Source organism: Mustela lutreola, chromosome 13 (assembly GCF_030435805.1).
Source record: "Mustela lutreola isolate mMusLut2 chromosome 13, mMusLut2.pri, whole genome shotgun sequence".
Classification (NCBI taxonomy): domain Eukaryota; kingdom Metazoa; phylum Chordata; class Mammalia; order Carnivora; family Mustelidae; genus Mustela; species Mustela lutreola.
The window spans coordinates 82123889-82141211 of NC_081302.1; the positions used below are offsets into that span (position 1 = coordinate 82123889).

At 40.6% G+C, this 17323-nt stretch overlaps 1 protein-coding gene across 5 annotated transcripts in view; it reads left to right on the top strand.

Moving 5' to 3' along the window:
- The window catches only part of SPATA13 (spermatogenesis associated 13), a 341308-nt gene that overhangs the window by 262568 nt on the left and 61417 nt on the right, over nucleotides 1–17323 (top strand). Inside the window, exon 1 of one of the 5 annotated variants that reach the window (XM_059144762.1) lies at nucleotides 16888–17234. The exons of the other annotated variants lie outside the window; for them this stretch is intronic. Coding sequence (XP_059000745.1) covers nucleotides 17163–17234 — 72 coding nt within the window. The 5' untranslated portion in view covers nucleotides 16888–17162. Of the gene's footprint in view, nucleotides 1–16887; nucleotides 17235–17323 lie in introns of those variants that run through there. 5 annotated transcript variants of the gene reach the window in all.

Here is a 17323-nt window from a genome sequence, read left to right on the forward strand (position 1 = left end):
CCATTTGTTGAAGAGACTGTCTTTTTTCCCATCAGACATTCATTCCTTCTTTGTTGAAGAGTAGTTGACCAGAGAGTTGAGTGTCCATTTCTGGGCTCTCTGTTCTGTTCCATTGATCTATGTGTCTGTTCTTGTGCCAATACCATACTGTCTTGATGATGACAGCTTTGTAATAGAGCTTGAAGTCCGGAATGGTAATGCTGCCAGGTTTGGTTTTCTTTTTCAACATTTCTCTGGCTATTTGGGGTCTTTTCTGGTTCCATATAAATTTTAAGATTATTTGTTTCATTTCTTTGGAAAAAGTTAATGGTGTTTTGGTAGGGATTGAATTAAATGTGTAGATTGCTTTAGATAGCATAGACATTTTCACAATATTTGTTCTTCCAATCCATAAACATGGAACATTTTTCCATTTCTTTGTCTTCCTCAGTTTCTTTCATGAGTATTCTACAGTTTTCTGAGTACAGAGTCTTTGCTTCTTTGGTTAGATTTATTCCTAAGTATCTTATGGTTTGGGGTACAATTGTAAATGAGATCAACTCCTTAATTTTTCTTTCTTCTGTCTTGTTGGTGTATAGAAATGCAACTGATTTCTGTGCATTAGTTTTATATCCTGACGCTCTACTGAATTCCTGTATGAGTTCTAGCAGTTTTGGGGTGGAGCCTTTGGGTTTTCTGGACATGCTTTGAATTTAGAGTAAAGAATCTATACATTACTTGGTAATTACCGTGGAGTCAGGGATATTTTTGAATTGGGAAGAACTAAGCTCAGAACTGTGTTTTAGGGAAGTTAATCCACCATTGGTAAAGAAGAGAATTGGAAAGAAAGGTGATAGTGGGAAAGCTATCAGGAATTTAATACCAGAGAGAGCTCAGGTAATAAGGCTGTAGCATGTGGGGATGGGAATAGAATATATAAGGAAAGAAGGAAAAGGAGTGAATGAAACAACACATTATAAAGCCTAATGCATCTTGTCATTCAGTATCTACCTACCTGATACAGATGCCAGATATAAAGAAAAGAAAGAATTGAAGAAAAAAAAGCTATTCATGTTCCTACAGGCTCACATTCTAATGGTAGATTGGAATGTGTATAAATAATTATACTGTAGTATGGTGTTTCCAGTGAGGAATGTACAAACATACATTGTACCACGAGAGCATCAAAGACCGAATTACTAACCCTGGGTAAAGAATTGCATAATTGGGGAATGACGAGTGTGTGGGGTCTTCAAGAAGATCAGGATGGGAGATGCAGAGGGCAGTAGTTGAGGAGGAGTGGCAGGATCTTCCAGGCCAACTGGAAGAGCGTTGGGGAGGGAGGAGGTACTGTAGACATAGGGAGAGAGTCAACCAAAGGAGTTACCAAGACTTACTTTCCTGCCCCGTAAACTGGGAGTAGCTAGAGTACCCGCCTATCACATGGAGGTTGCTGTGAAGGTAAAATGAGGCCATGCGGGTGGAGAACTCAGTGCTGAGCTTTGCCTGTAGTAAGTGTCCACAAAGATGTTAATCTGTGGCAGCTAAGGGAACTGCACATTGCTCACCGTAACTTTTGTACAGGGTGGTTGGGTGGAGAAGTGGGAGATAAGATCCGAAAGATAGGTCTGTGCGTAGTTTAGAAGGGCCTTGCTTGGAGCTTGGACTTTACCCTGCAGCAGGAAAAAGCCAGAGAGGTGTTTACTCGGGATGGCAGAAGGGGACCCGCTACAGAGAGAGGATTGCAATATCCTGGGAGGGAGCATTCCTTAATAGTCTAGTCCAGATGTGATGAGGTCTGTACTGAAGCCATAGAGAGAAGAGGTTATACTTCAAAATGATTTCACGGTGTATATTTTTAATTAGCAGTTGAATATTTGGGGGGAGAGAGAAGTCAAAGATAATGGGGCAGTTGGGAGGCTACTCGTGTGTTGGAATCAGTAATCAAACAAGCCATGAAATCAATGGACCAGAGCTGAATTCAGGTTATTATCCTAACCCTTCCACTATCATGCTGGCTCTTGGTGGGAAATCCCTTTCCTTTTCTGAGCCTCAGTTTATTTGAACACTCCAGTGTTTTTAGGATTTTATCATTTTCTTCCTCAGAAACTTGTAGCTTCAAAATTGTTGGAAGTCATTGTACAACCCAGTCTTAAAAGGTAAAGCAATTTGACTGCTTGACTGGGAGATGTTATAGAATACAAATTATCATTACCACTTTGGTTTTCGCCTGGCCCTGGCCCACCACTCATGGCGTCCTCTAGGCTCTGCCAGTGCTGATTTTAGCTTGCCCACCACTCATGGTGGTGGCCCCCCACCCAAGAACCGCAACTTGTGTTTTTCTTCCCGACTCACAAAAAGGATGGTATTTTGTGGCATCAAAAGTTACAGTGTCACAAAAATAAAACTTTCTCCAACTTCAGTACTGGAGCAATCCCATAGGGGCTAAAGTCAGGTCTGTTTTCAACCTGAGTTACAAATTGTGGAGTTTTATGAGGCTGATGGGTACGTAACACTTAATGAGAGCTCCAATATGCTGTTTTTGGTGTGATTTAATCAGATACATTACATAATTTTGACTACAAATGAATCTTTAGGTTCCTCAAAAAGCTATTTGAGAGACTTTGACAGTTCTTCTGGAGGTTGGAAATGATCCACAGCTATTTCACAGAACCATCCCTGGAGCCAGAAATTTTGGATGTTGCATTTACAGAAGAAAATGTAGTGACCCTAGAAAGTATGCCCAAAGCTTTTTATAACTTTTATTGAGGTATGATTTGCATAACATGAAACTCCCCAATTGTGAGTATACATTTTGAGGATTTTAGGAAATTTATAGAGATGTGCAGCCCCTGCTATGGTCAAGTTATGGAACACTTCCATTATGCCAGAAAGTTCCCCCATGCCCTGTGCAGTTAGTCCCTGCTCCTGTAAAGACCTAGGCAACTACTGATCTGTATTCTGTCTCAATTTTTTTTTTTTAAGTGAGCAATTCAGTGATTTGTAGTAAATTTATGGAGTTGTGTGGCCATCCCCACTGTCCATCACTCCTGAAGGAGACCTCACGTCCGTTTGCGGTCACTCCTTGTTCCATCCCTGGCACCTGATCTATTTTGTGTCTGTAGGTTATACCTTTCTGGATATGTCATTGAAATAGAATCATAGAATATGTGGTCCCTTGTGTTTGGATTCTTTCACCTAGCTTATTGTTTTCAAAGCTGATTCGTGTTGTAGGGTATATCAGCACTTAATTTCTTTCTTTCTTTCTTTAAGATTTTATTTACTTATTTGAAAGAGAGAGGGCCCACACCAGTAGGGACAGGAGTAGAGTGAGAGGGAGGAGCAGACTCCCTACTGAGCAGGAAGCCTGACTTGGGGCTTGACCCCAGGAACCTGGGATCATGACCTGAGTGGAAATCATATGCTTAACCAACGGAGCCACCCAGGCATCCCTCACTTAATTCCTTTTCTAAGGCTGAGTAATAATCAGTTGTATGGATATCCCATATTGTGTTTATCTATTCATCAGTTGTTAGACATTTGAGTTGTTCCCACTCTGGGGCTGTTATGAATAATGCTGCTGTGAATATTTATGTACAAGTCTTATGTGGACATATGTTTCCATTCTCTTGGGTAGATAACTAGGAGGTAAATTTCTGGGTCATATTTGATTCTGTGTCTCACCTTTTGAGGAACTGCCACACTGTTGTTTTTGTTTTTCTTTTAAATTTATTTATTTGAGAGAGCGAGAAAATGAGAGAGAGCATGAGGGGAGAATTTCAGAGGGAGAATTAGACTCCCCACAGAGCTGGGAGCCCAATGTGGAACTTGATCCCAGGACTCCAGGATCATGACCTGAGCTGAAGGCAGTCAATTAACCAACTGAGCCACCCAGGCGCCTCTGCCACACTGTTTTCTAAAACAGTTGTCCTATTATAGATTCCCACCAGCAGTGTATTAGGGTGCCAGTTTCTCTGCATCCTTGCCAGTACTTGGTATGGTCACTATTCTAGATTCTAGTCCTTCAGGTGGGTGTGTAGTGGTTTCTCACTTTGATTTTAATTAGCATTTCCCTAATGACTAATGCTGTTGATCATCTTGTTTATTAGCTTTTCATTTATCTTATTTGGTAAACTCCTCATACTTGCACTGCATTTTTAGTTTTATTGAGCAGTATGATTTCTTTATACATTCTAGTTATAAGTCCTTTACCAGATATATAACTTGCAGTTGTTTTCTCACAATCTCTGGGTTTTCTTTTTATTTTCTTGATTGGGTCTTTCGAAGAGCGAAAATCTCTGTATTGATAAAAATCATCAAGATTTTCTCCTATCTTCTGGAAATGTTAGTTTTAGCTCTCATACTTAGGAATATGCTCCCTTTTTAATTGTGTTTTTTATTTTAATTCCAGTATAGTTAACTTACAGTGTTATATTAGTTTCAGGTGTGCAATATAATGATTCAGCAATTCTATACATTGCTCATCGCTCATCATGGTAAGTCTCTTTACCTGTCTCCCCTATTCCCCATCCATCTCCCCTCTGGTAACCATCAGTTTGTTTTCTATATTAAAATTGTGTTTTTTGATTTGCCTCTCTCTATTTTTTTTCCTTTGCTCATTTGTTTTGTTTCTTAAATGGGAAATGCTTCATTCTTAGTTAATTTTTGTGTATGAGATAAACGTCTAAGTTCTTTTTTGGCTTATGGACATCCAGTTATCCTACCTTCATTTGTTGAACGATCGACAATTTTTACATTACAGAGAATATACGTTTCCATACCCCACTGGGTTCTCAATTTTCTCTGACAGAGAATCTCTAGAAATTTGAGTCACAGAAATTGCAAGTACAGTTGGAAAGATCATATAAAAATATGATATCATTTGTGCTTTAAAAAATATTTTTGTGGGCGCCTGGGTGGCTCAGTGGGTTAAGCCACTGCCTTCGGCTCAGGTCATGATCTCAGGGTCCTGGGATCGAGTCCCGCATCGGGCTCTCTGCTCAGCAGGGAGCCTGCTTCCCTCTCTCTCTGCCTGCTTCTCTGTCTACTTGTGATCTCTGTCTGTCAAATAAACAAATAAAATCTTTAAAAATATATGTATTTTTTTCTAATGAAGTTAACATTTTGTTAAAAGGACATCTGCTATACTATCAGTATATCCCCGAAGTATTAATAACCCTGGGGTGCGTATTTGCTCAGCAGCACTCCACATGGGATGTTGTAAAGAGAGTTCATATTCTTTCTGTTAGTCATCCTTGTGCTAGCTTATGTTTAGTTTCTCCCAAGGTGTTTTCTGTTTGTTTAGTTTTCCTTTTACAGGAGAACAACTAAAGAGAAAACAATCTCTTGCAGAAATAGTAAGTCAGGGGTGCTTGGGTGGCTCAGTCTGTTAAGGGTCTACTTTCCGCTCAGATCATGATCTCACGATCCTGGCATTGAACCCCAAGAGAGGCTCCTTGTTCAGTGAGGGGTGTCTGATTCTCCCTTTCCTTCTGCTCTCCGTGCCTCCCCCCACTTCCAGCTCATGCATGCAATGGATGTGCTCTTAAGTAAATAAATACAAAAAATCTTAAAAAAAAAAAAAAAGAAAGAAACATTATTAAGTCATAAAATACAGGTCATGAGCCAAAATGTAAAAGCTTTCTTTAAAAAAGATTTTATTGTTTAGAGAGCAAGAACATGAGCCAGGGGAGGGGCAGAGAGAGAGAGAGAAGCTCAAGCAGACTCTGCACTGAGCTGGGACCCTCATGTGAGGCTTGATCTCATGACACTGAGATCATGACTGAGTGGAAATCAAGAACTGGGCACTTGGGGTACCTGGTTGGCTCATATGGTTAAGCATCTGCCTTCTGCTCAGGTCATGATCCTGGGGTCCTGGGATTGTGCCCTGCGTTAGGCTCTCTGCTTGGAGGAGATCCTGCTTCTCCCTTTCCCTCTACTGTTCCTCCTACTTGTGCTCTCTCGTCTGTCAAAAAATTAGGAAAATATTAAAAAAAAAAAAGAGTTGGGCACGTAACCGACTACTGACTGAGCCACCCTGGCACCCCTAGCTTTTTATTTTAATAATCAAGTCAACATTTTCTGTCTTTTAAAATAAGTTTCCACTTGCCCTAAAAAAGATTCATGTTTGTCATTACGTTAATAGATATATCTTTTGCAGTGTTATGTTTCAAAGTATTTCTGAATGGGTCCTTAATATTTGACAGGCTACTGAACTTTTATAAACTTAAAAGGCCTCTTCTAAAATTATTTCTAAAAATCTTAAATCTAAAGAGTAGTGTAATGTACACGTGATATGTCATTTTTGAACTTTAAAGTGGTTCATTTCTAGAACAGTTTTTTCTCTAGTGAAATATCATTAAATAGGATTTTCCCATTAAAAAAAGACAAGGGAAGGGGTTGCCTGGGTGACTCAGTCAGTTAAGCAGCTGGCTCTTGATTTTGGCTCAGGTCATGATCTCAGGGTCCTGGAATCAAGCCCTGTCATGCTCTGTGCTCAGTGGGAATCTGCTTCTCCCTCTGCCTCTCCCTCTGCTCGTGGTCTCTTTCTCTCTCTCTCAAATAAATAAGTAAAAATCTTTTAAAAAATTAAAAAAAAAAATAAGGGGGAAGAGAGGGACAGAATTACATACCTATATATCTGAGCAGGAGCCTAGTTTTTATAGTGTTATCATAATAACAATATGTAATCAGGTATAAATGATGTTAATATATCATAATTATAATATCAATTTATTATGATCAGTAATTAATTATTAATAATATAAGGTATCATTAATACTATGCATTTTAAGCTTTCTAAAATACATATAATACTTAAATGAGATGAACCAGTATTATAGTGTATCTGTCAGGGTTTTAATGTTTACTCTTATTTGGTGCTTTGTTTTAATTTATGGATGACAAAGGCATAGTGGGACCTTACTGCAGTTAGAAAATGCAGAAAAGTAGTGTTCGAGTTTTTTTTTGTTTTTTGTTTTTTTTTTTGAAGATTTTTTTATTCATTTATTTGACAGAGAAAGACACAACGAGAGAGGAAACACAAGCAGGGGGAGTGGGAGAGGGAGAAGCAGGCTTCCCGATGAGCAGGGAGCCCTATGGGGGGCTCCATCCCAGGATCCTGAGATCATACCCTGAGCTGAAGGCAGATGCTTAATGACTGAACCATCCAGGTGCCCCCAGTGTTCGTATTTTTAGGGGGAAATTTTAGCTGGTTAAGATGGTTAAGATGCCAGTGTATCTGTTTTTTTCCTGGTTTTTCTCATTTTAAGCTTCCCTGTATTAATTAAGATCAAAGAGCATCCAAGGTTGGGAATCACTTCTCACTTGGCTTGGTGACATGTTGTGATACATCATTGCCGTGACAGTCAAAAGGAATACTTCACGTTTGACCGGCTGAAGGGCATAGCTACAAATTGCCACATGTTGCTGTATAAACTGAGTTATCTATGTTTCTGCCAGTCCGGGGACAAAATGACAATTTGGCATGTTGCCTTCACTTAGAATGCTAGTAGTAAAGCTGGAGTTGGGGTGGGGAGGGGGCCCAGGGGGTTGGAGAGGAAAGAACACTCACAGATGGTTCTTTCCTAGGAAACTGGCACTGATGTGGTTGCTAGCCATGAATGTCAACATTTCGGAGTGGTCGAGAAGCTCTGTGGTATAAAATAGGTGGGCTTCGCATTGGGCTCTCTGCTCAGCTGAGTCTGCTTCCTCCTCTCTCCCGCCTGCCTCTCTGCCTACTTTTGATCTCTGTCTGTCAAATACATAAATAAAATCTTTAAAAATAAATTTAAAAAAAAATAGGTGGGCTTTGTACTAGAGCCACCTGAGTTCAAACCCTAGTTTCCCTGCTTACCAGCTGTATGTCCTTGACCTACTTAAGCCTCAGTTTCTTTAAAAATAGAGATAATAGTATCTACTAGGATTAAATGAAATAATGCTTAGTAAAGTCAATAAATGTTGCCTTTATCATAGTCATAATCTTTGTTATCATTAAAATTACTGCCTTTGGTCAGATACCTCAGTACAGACCCATTAAACTTTGCAAATTACTTCTAATCTTCTAGCCAGAGTTTCCCAAAGTTTGGAGAGAAGGTCACACCCAGGATGCAAGGTAATAGTGTAGATTCTTGAGCTCCACCTGGAGCTACGGAATTGGAGTCACTAGAGTCCAGATCCACTAATCTGGACTTTTGACATGCTACCCAGGAAATTATTTTTGCCATCCTGAAGTTTGAGATCCACACTCCAGCCTGAGGCTCTACATTTTAAGTATCTAGATTCTTACAGGTGTTAAGAATCCTGTTTTTTTAGGTTTGGGTGGTTCTCTTCCAGATCTACCCCAGTTAATTCTTGATTTGGGAAATAGAGTTATTTCTGAAAAAGCTAAAGGTAGCCTGTGTTTTTCTCATTGAACTCTGTTTTCAGTGTGGTATGAATTTTTACAGAATACAAAAATCCCCTTCAGCAAAACAGTGAAATTAAAACTTTTCAAGCAGGAAATGGTAGAATAAAGAATTTGGTCCAAAATATGTTGAGAAAGGGTGCCTGATTGGCTCAGTCAGTGGAGCATGTGACTCTTGATCTCAGGGTCATGAGTTTAAGTCCCATGTTGGGTGTAGAGATTACTAATTTTTTTTTAATCTAAAAAAAAAAATAATGTTGAATATCAGTATAGGAATTGCTCCAACCACTGCTGGAAACTGGAATTTTACCAAATCATTTGGAACTCTAAAAATAATTGTCTCTTAAAAAAATATATCAGAGAAATAAAAATAAAATTTAAAAAATACAAGTATCAATAGTAACTTCTTGCATTGATGTGACACTTTTGCAGCTTAAATAAGTCCTTCACGTAACATTGTTGGTTGATTCTCAGAGCCACCCTGTGAAGTAGGCCAGCATTGTTGTATTCGTTTTAAAAAATGGGTAAACTGAGCCTTGGAAAGGTCACAGGACCTCCTCTCAGAGTCACACAGCCACTGAGTGGCAGGGGCCAGAGCCAGGTCTCAGAATGTGGAGGAAGATCCAGAAACAACACCAGCTTGGCAGCTGGCACGTAAACCCAAGTTCTGACCATTTGCTGGTTTTCTGATCTTTGGTGGAATCTCATAATCTTTCTTATCTGTAAAACAGAAGTGTAAGTAGCTGCTGCAGAGGGTATTTTAATTCAATGAAATGGGTTTGGTCATTTCAGGTATCACAGGCCTTGATGAATTTCCGTTCTGTTTTCTCTTTTGACTCCATAACTAGAGTTCTTTCCACTGAACTTGGGCCACTTCCTGCCACAGCTGGTCTTGCCCAAATCAGAGTCTTTCCTCCAGATTTTTTAGGTGGCTTTTTTTGGGTGATTACTTAGGATGAGCTTAGCAGCTCAACAAAGGGGTTTTGGACCCTTTTCTGACAACTCCTTTGTAGTTTACTTTCTGGCACAAGACTGAAGAAAGCCACCTCGGACAGGAGGGTTGGCTGGTGTGACTCTGGGTCCATAGTATGGCATTTCTTGCAGATCAGTGCCACTGGTGGGGAGATAGGAGGCATGGAGCCTTCAATACTGTTTGTGACTAAGGTCCATTATTCCAGCCCCATTTCTCATGTGTGGTGTAAGTTTTTACATATTTACTTACAGCAAGGATCTGTTGTCCACTTCGTTTCATATTTTTATTCTTTTTGTGGTATAAATTATTCATCTGTAATTCTTTCACTGCCAAGTTTCAAATTTAACATTTTCAAGATATTTTGCACTAGTACACATTCTCATATCCCTCAACAGAAATAAAAAAGAAACACCACTGGTACTGTCTATAAGTCTTGCCTTGTGTGACAGTCCCTATACAGAGAGGCTGAGCCATTCTTCTTTTTTTTTTTTTTTTTTTCTTTTTTCCTTTTTTTAAGATTTATTTATTTACATTAGGGAGAGAGTGTGCAGATGGGGAGAAAGGGGAGGGAGAGGGAAACCAGACTCCCTGCATAGCACAGAGAGCAACGCTGGGCTCAGTCTCATGGTCTCGCAATTTCAGGGTCTCACGATTCAGGGATCACAACCTGAGCTGAAACCAAGAGTTGGACGCTCAGCTGGGTCAGTGTTTTTTTGACTAGATTCATTTGCTGGATTCTTGCAAGTTTAAAGGAAAGTGATACAATCTGTCATCAGTGAATGTTGCTGGAAGAACAAAGAATCCTCATGATGTCATTACTTTCTCTGACTTTTCTGGGTTCTTTTTTCCAGTTGCCATCACTGGGCCCTCTTGGTTCTTTGCCCTCTCTTCATCTTACGCATTTCTCCTGCCAGTGCCTTAATGCCTCAGGAAAGAGATGTTTTAAAAGTCCTAAATCATTCTTTTTATATTCTGTTAATAGCAGTGGACCTTTGTTTGTTGGAAAAGATTCCGTTACCATGTACTTCACATCTCTGAAACAAAATCGGAGGCCGTCAAAACAAGGTTGTCCGTAGTAAGGGAAGGAAAATTGTAGTCCTTTTGTTTACAGGGTAGGACAATTCAAGTGGGTTATGAAAGAGACAGGAATGAATGGTTGTGTCCTGATCCAAAGCATGGTTATTGATTTTGAAGTATTTAATTACAATAACTAAGCAAAAACTTAAATCAAGCTCATTTTTTAAAAAAAGATACATGAGTGTGGGGGAGGAAATAGCTACGTTGCCATCCAGAACAGTCCATTTGTTTGCTCGTATGTCTATCCACCAACTCAGCATTCATCCCTTCCCACATGCACGGAGCATCTATAATTCCCTGTCTCTCAGGCTCTCGTATGGACTGTGAGGACATTACCATAGTATTGGGGAGTTTGGAAAAAATAGGAGCAGCTGCTTTTGTCAGCAGACACTGAGACAAATAAATAAATGCTATGAAACACTGCCGTGGTTTTCATAGAGGCCCAGAAAGGAGCAAAGAGCTCAGAGCCCAGGGGGAGTTTATGAAGTTTTCCTACAGCAAGTAATATTTCAACTGAGTTTTGCAGGGTAAATTTTACAGGTTGACAAAGGCAAAACGATAATCTCAGAAGGAGAGCAAGCAACATTTACCTCATTTACAGTTGCATAAAGTAAATATGTGGTAAGTGGTGAATCATTTGATACAGTTTGGAGAATAATTGTATCTGAAGGCAGAGCTGGAGAGACCTTGGATGAGATTTTAAATGGCCTCGGGTTTGTTCCAGGTAATGGCCAGCTAGAATCCGATGTGTTTCAGTAGCATAGAGTAGACTAGGGACAGGGAAGCCAGCGGGGCAGCTTTTGGACTAGTTATGTGAGTAACAACGGAACAGAGTCTTCCTAAGGTTGAGTAATTGACAGAACATGGTGACTGGGGGCCTGGGGCTTGTGAAGTTCGGGGAAGAATCAAAAATGCCTAGTATGGGGTACACTGGATGTCCTTCACTGATGTGAGAAAGCAATTGAGAAGAGATGATTCGTGAAGGTACCATTCTACATTCTAATCCAGAAACCCTTTGTTTTCTAAAGGCACTTGGGGCCATTGATTTGAATGTTTGTATGCTGTCATCCATGACTTGAAGCGCAGGTGATGCTCTGAACAGACTCCTCTCTCCCTTTTTGTCCGCTGGGACCCCCTTCTGTGCTGTCCGTTCTTTCCCTTCTTCTGTTTCCTTCTCTCCTTTCTGTACAACAGAAGTCAAAAGAGCATTAAGAAGAGACCTCTGATGTTCAAGAGGGTGTAGAAAAACAATGGGTTTCTGATATATTCAAATCTAAAACATTTTTGATTTTGTAATATTTAGTTGTCCTCAATCAAGAAGCAATTGGAAAAGAGGAAAGTACTTTTTAAAAAAATAAATATTTTTTACTTTTTATAAAATTATTTTTCCTTTGTATAAAATTATGCTTTTTATAAGTTAAAGAAAGGTTAAATAGTCCTTAGTATGTGTTTCAAAGATCAAATACATTTTTAAGGAATTTATTTATGTGTGTATGCATGTGTGTGTGCATTTATTTATTTAATTTATTGACGGAGTGTCCGTGAACACATGGAGAGCACAAGAGAGAGGGAGAAGCAGAATCCCCACTAAGTAGGGAGCCCAACTCAGGGCTTGATCCTAGGACCCTGAGATTGTGACCTGAGCCAGCCAAAGGCAGACACTTAACTGATTGAGCCACCCAGGTGCCCCAGAGATAAATACATTTTAAGATGTTAAGATGGAATTGTTTTCTACATTTATTTTATAACGTGGTAGTTTTAAAATGTGTCATTATTTCTTTTTTTTCAAAGATTTCATTTATTTATTTATTTATTTCATTTATTTATTTGACAGACAGAGATCACAGGTAGGCAGAGAGGCAGGCAGAGAGAGGGGGGGAGGCAGGCTCCCCTCCGAACAGAGAGCCGGTTGTGGAGCCCAATCCCAGGACCCCGGGATCATGACCTGAGCCGAAGGCAGAGGCTCTAACCCACTGAGCCACCCAGGCACCCCAAAAATGTGTCTTTATTCTTAATGAGTCTAGGCATAAATTGCAGCCTACAGTTCTATTATTTCCTCTGCTTAGATGTCTAACCCAGCATTGTGTTGTTGATTTTGGAGATGGTAGGATGGTCTGGGTTTTTGGATAAGTCCAAAAAATGGGATTCCCTTAAGTGACTATTACAAAGGCCGGGGGAAGCAAACTAATCACCGGTCCTGTGTTTGCTCAGGGTTAGTGGTAAGCACCCTCCCACCACGGAAGGGTGATGGGATTTGGGGACTTGGGATGTGGTCAGAGGGTCCAGAATGGGGTCCATCACAGTCGGACAGACTTCATTTCTTTCTTTTAAATAAAGTGAGGATGAGCTCAGCTATACTACTTTCTTCAGTATATTATTCTAAGTCTTTGATGATATTTAATATTTAAGTGCCTTTTTATGCTTACAGAACTAGGCTAAGAATATTGTGTTCTCCATGAACCTCAGATATTTGCATTTTTAATAAATTTCCTATTCTGTCTATAAAACAGGTTGTAGATTTACGGTGTTTTAAGGATATTTTAATCATCAGTTTTATACATGCAAGGGCAATTAAAGTCCACTGTACTCCTCTTTTACTTCCAGGGCCTTGGAAGCATTAATATATTTTTAAAAATATTTCTAATGCTGTGTCATATTTTTTATTTTTAACAAATGGCCTATTCCCTGAATGCAAAAGACAAGACCACAGCATTCCAGATTATAATAGTTCCTTTCCTTCTCTCTTTCTTTAATTTTAAGAGTTACATCAAAATTCCCAGTGTGTGTGTGATCTCATTTGGTAAGAATCAGAACAGGTTGTGGTTAGTCACTCCCATTTCATTTGCTGTCAGAATTCCAACAGCCCCTAAGGTTCTTCCAGCTTGAAACCTTGCATCTTATAAGATGCAGCATATTGGTAAGAATGTCACCCAGCATTAATATATACTTCTGCCTTTAAGCCATGGATGGAAAAACTCAGTAAATGAATGGGTTTCTACTTTCTCTTCCGTTTCTTGCCCAGGGCCTGTCCAAGTTGGGACTCAGTGAAGGGGGAACAACACGTTTATGATGGTGCCTATCCCTTCATAGGAACTAGTTTGAAGTAGAAGAAACCTTGAAAGGTGGAATGGAGCCAGGCTAAACATGCATGATTTTTACAGTGGTCCATAGTTCAGTGATGGGTGTCTGGCCATTTACTTATCTCAGACCAAGTCAAAAGCTACCTCTCTCCTCTCCTTGCTTGGGCAATTTCAGAAGTGCCCCACCTTGCTGTTTATTCCTTAACTAGCCTAAGTGTGGTAGGAAAAGATGTGTGAACACCTGGAATGTTAGGAGGAGGGAGAATTAGCACATCCGGGTGATAGGCAGTCCATTTCTGGTGGGCACCCCCTTATGCTAGTACAGTGTCCATATGCACACGGGTGTGTGTACGCGCACACATGCACACACACACCATCAAGATCTATAAAAGAAAAGGCAGCTTTGGAGAAAGAAAGATTATTCCACCCACTTGTTCTAAAAATTAAAGATAAGAAACCAAACATGATTCAGTAAGTTCAACAAAACTGTGTTAGCTTTCCGTGTGTGATCAGTTGAAGGGAGAAGTTCTGCTCTATGAGGAGAGAGAAGGGAATGGAGCCTAGAGGAGGGGTGAAGGTGAGCTGTGCTGCTGGAGGGGGGAGGAAGCAGTAGAGAGGAAGAGTCTGGGGGAAATGTATGTGTGCATACAGTGATGAGTGAAGAGCCACAAACAGCCCAGAGAATTCATCAAAGGGGAAGCATAAACCGGAGGTGGAGAGATGTGAAAGGGATAAACACACCGAGGCTTTTTGTGGGGCAGCCTTACAAGGTCTAGTATTTGTGGAAGTTGTTGCTCAGGGTTTTTGCAATAAACCATATTGCATTTTTCTTATGTACATCTACATCATGTCTCATGCTGGCCTTGCAAAGGTGACATTTAGTTAAGTGCCTGATCTCTTTCATGCACCCTATTTCGTTAAGTCTGGTGCCTTCTCTGTGATTGGGTTCTCATCTCTAAAATGGGTATAATAATGCCTTCTTTACTTACCTGAAAATATGATTTTAGGTAGATTATAAATGCAAGTTGAGGACAATTTAAGATTTCTAAGAAACTAAGACTATCTCTCTGGTGTTAAAGTAACAAAGAAAAAATGTTACTAGCACTCAAGCTTTCATCTTTCTAAATATGTGAAGATTTTCTTGTTCTCACTTTCAGCTTCTCAAAATGTAGTAGTTGATCTGGGATCTTATGAGTTCCCTCCCTCACTTAAAATCCTCAGACATATGTTTACAACTCATCTCATTCCAAGCACTCGATAATCCAGGTAACAAATCTGCACTAAAAGAAAAGGGAAAAAAGGCATGTGCATACATAGTCTTATGACACATTAATTTTCATTTAAGGGAAATTAGTGACGTATAGCTCTAAATAGTGAGATGCCACTTCTTAAATTTTACAGTGTGTAAGTCCTAAAATTTCAGTTTTCAGGAGTCAGAGTACCGAGCTGGTACCATAATTAGGCTTATGAAATTAGGCGACCTGGGAGTTTTGAACCTCGGTTCATTCAGTGGTTTTGTCAACAGAAATTGATGGGTGGGGCTTTATTTTCACTACCTTGTAGGTAAAATATAGCATTTCCTTCAGTTTAGGAGTGTAGGCAGTAAGAGTACTCTATCAACACCTGTGATTTTGTCACCCATAGATACCAAAATCTTTTTCACATCATACAACACTTTTCGTTGATCTCTTGAAATCTCTTCATCAGTACTTCCAAAGTATGGACGTTTTTAGACTGATTGCTAGCCTTCTTATTATGTGTTTTACATTTATTATTATTTTAATTCTTTTAATATTTTGATAATTATATTTCAGGATAATCTGATTACTTTATAATTTTATATCTTTTATGCATTTAAAATTTTACTTAATGTTTATAAATTTTATAAGATTTTCTTTAATTTTTATTTTATGCATTTAAAGCAGTGATTTGGGGAAGGGGTCTCTCCCCAGCTTGCAGGAGTACCTTCAGAGCCTCTCTTCCTGTCCTTTCCCTCCCCACACCTCCACCCCCTTCCAACCGGGGCTGCAGCTAAAGGCAGAAGACCTACCAAGTACTGTCTTGCTTCTGTGAAAGTGTGCGCTGAGGATGCAGAGCTGCATGGTGGAAAGGACAGTGATTTTTGAAGTCAGACACTGCGTTGTAAATGGCCTCTCTACCTCGGCTCTGTGCACTGGAGGGAGTCCTTGCCCCAGTGTCATTAGTGATAAAATGTCATGAATCGTTACCTATGGCGGTGGTGAGGGTTAGGTAAGGTGGCCTTGAACCTGCTGTGGTTCTGCACACAGGGACATTCAGAAGCCACGGTGGTCATTGCTAGCATATGGCTGGCCTTCTGCCATGTGAGCTGTCGAGATGCGTTCTTGTATCACCTCCGGTTCTGGGACTGCCCCTGAATTCCCTACAGTGCTCAGGGTGCTGAGGCAATGTGGGAGGCTTGCTTACTGGGTTAGTGCACATCTTGAGAATACCTTTGGCTCACACACTGGAAAAGCTCTGCTCTGGTTGATTTTTTTTCCATCTTCCCAAAGCATCTTAAATTTTCCCTGCTTGTAGTATTTCCTTCTGAATTACGTTGCTGTATGAGTTTCCTAGGGCTACTGGAACAAATTGCCACCAACTAGGGGGCTCAAAACAAGAGGACGTACCCTCATTATTGTATAGGCCAGAAGTCTGCGGATCCATTCTGGCCTCTGCCCGGGATTTCTTGGCTTATAGATGGTACCACTCCGCTCTCTGCCTCTGTCCTCATAGGACTGTCTTTACTTTCATCTTTGTGTCTAAATTTCCCTCTATTTCTAAGGGTACTGGCCGTTGGATTAGGGTTCCCCAAATCCTGCCTGACTTCATCCGAGCTCAATCTCATCTACAAAGACTGTATTTCCAAATAAGATCATATTCACAGGTCCTGGGGGTTGGGGTTTCAGCATACCTTCTGGGGGGCATGATTCAACCCACACTCTTGTTATTTGATCCATGAAACTTCCCTTTGAGGAAGCTTCTGAATATGTGACATGAGGGCTTTGTGTGTAAGTCTTTTTCCCTCAGTGAATAACAACTCTTGCTGTGGTTTTGAAAGAAACGCGTTTTGAAGTGTCTCCTTGGAGGGAAGATCTAGCTTGGCTTTTTACTTCTTTAAGGAAAGAAAGGCATCTTGAAGAAGAAATTCAGAACTCCTGGGGTGCCTAGGTGACTCAGTGGGTTAAGCGTCTGTCTTTGGCTCAGGTCATGATGCCAGGGTCCTGGGATCCAGCCCGGCATCAGGCTCCCTGCTCAGCGGGGACCCTGCTTCTCTCTCTCCTTCTGCACCATCCCTCCTAATGCTTTCTCTCTCTTTTTCTCTCTGTCAAATATACAAATAAATTCTTTAAAAAAAAAAAAAAAAAAAAGGAAAGAAATTCAGGACTCCTGATGAGGGAAAGTACTTTAAAACGATACAGAGAAGCAAGAGTTAAAGGGCAGCTGCGCCCCGCCCGTAGAGTTTGTTGACGACTTGGGTGAGAATTGGCCAGTCAAGCTTAGAGCAGGACTGACCTGAAGGCCAGGCTGCCGGGTTGTGAGGAGGAGCATCCGAAGACACAGCTCCTCCGGCATGGCCACTTATGCCCTCACTGTCTTGTTGTAAAGGCAAGAAGGAAGCTCGGGGAGCATGGATGTGGTCAACTGCTTGTTCCTTCAGTGTGTCTGTGGGCCACCACTGCCCGTGGCAGCGGAGTCTGGGGTAGGTTAGAACTTGTGGAGCGTGGGGGCAGGGCATTGGCGGGGGTTTGCAGTTGCAGGTATAATCCCAGTCAAACTCTGTTCCCTGGA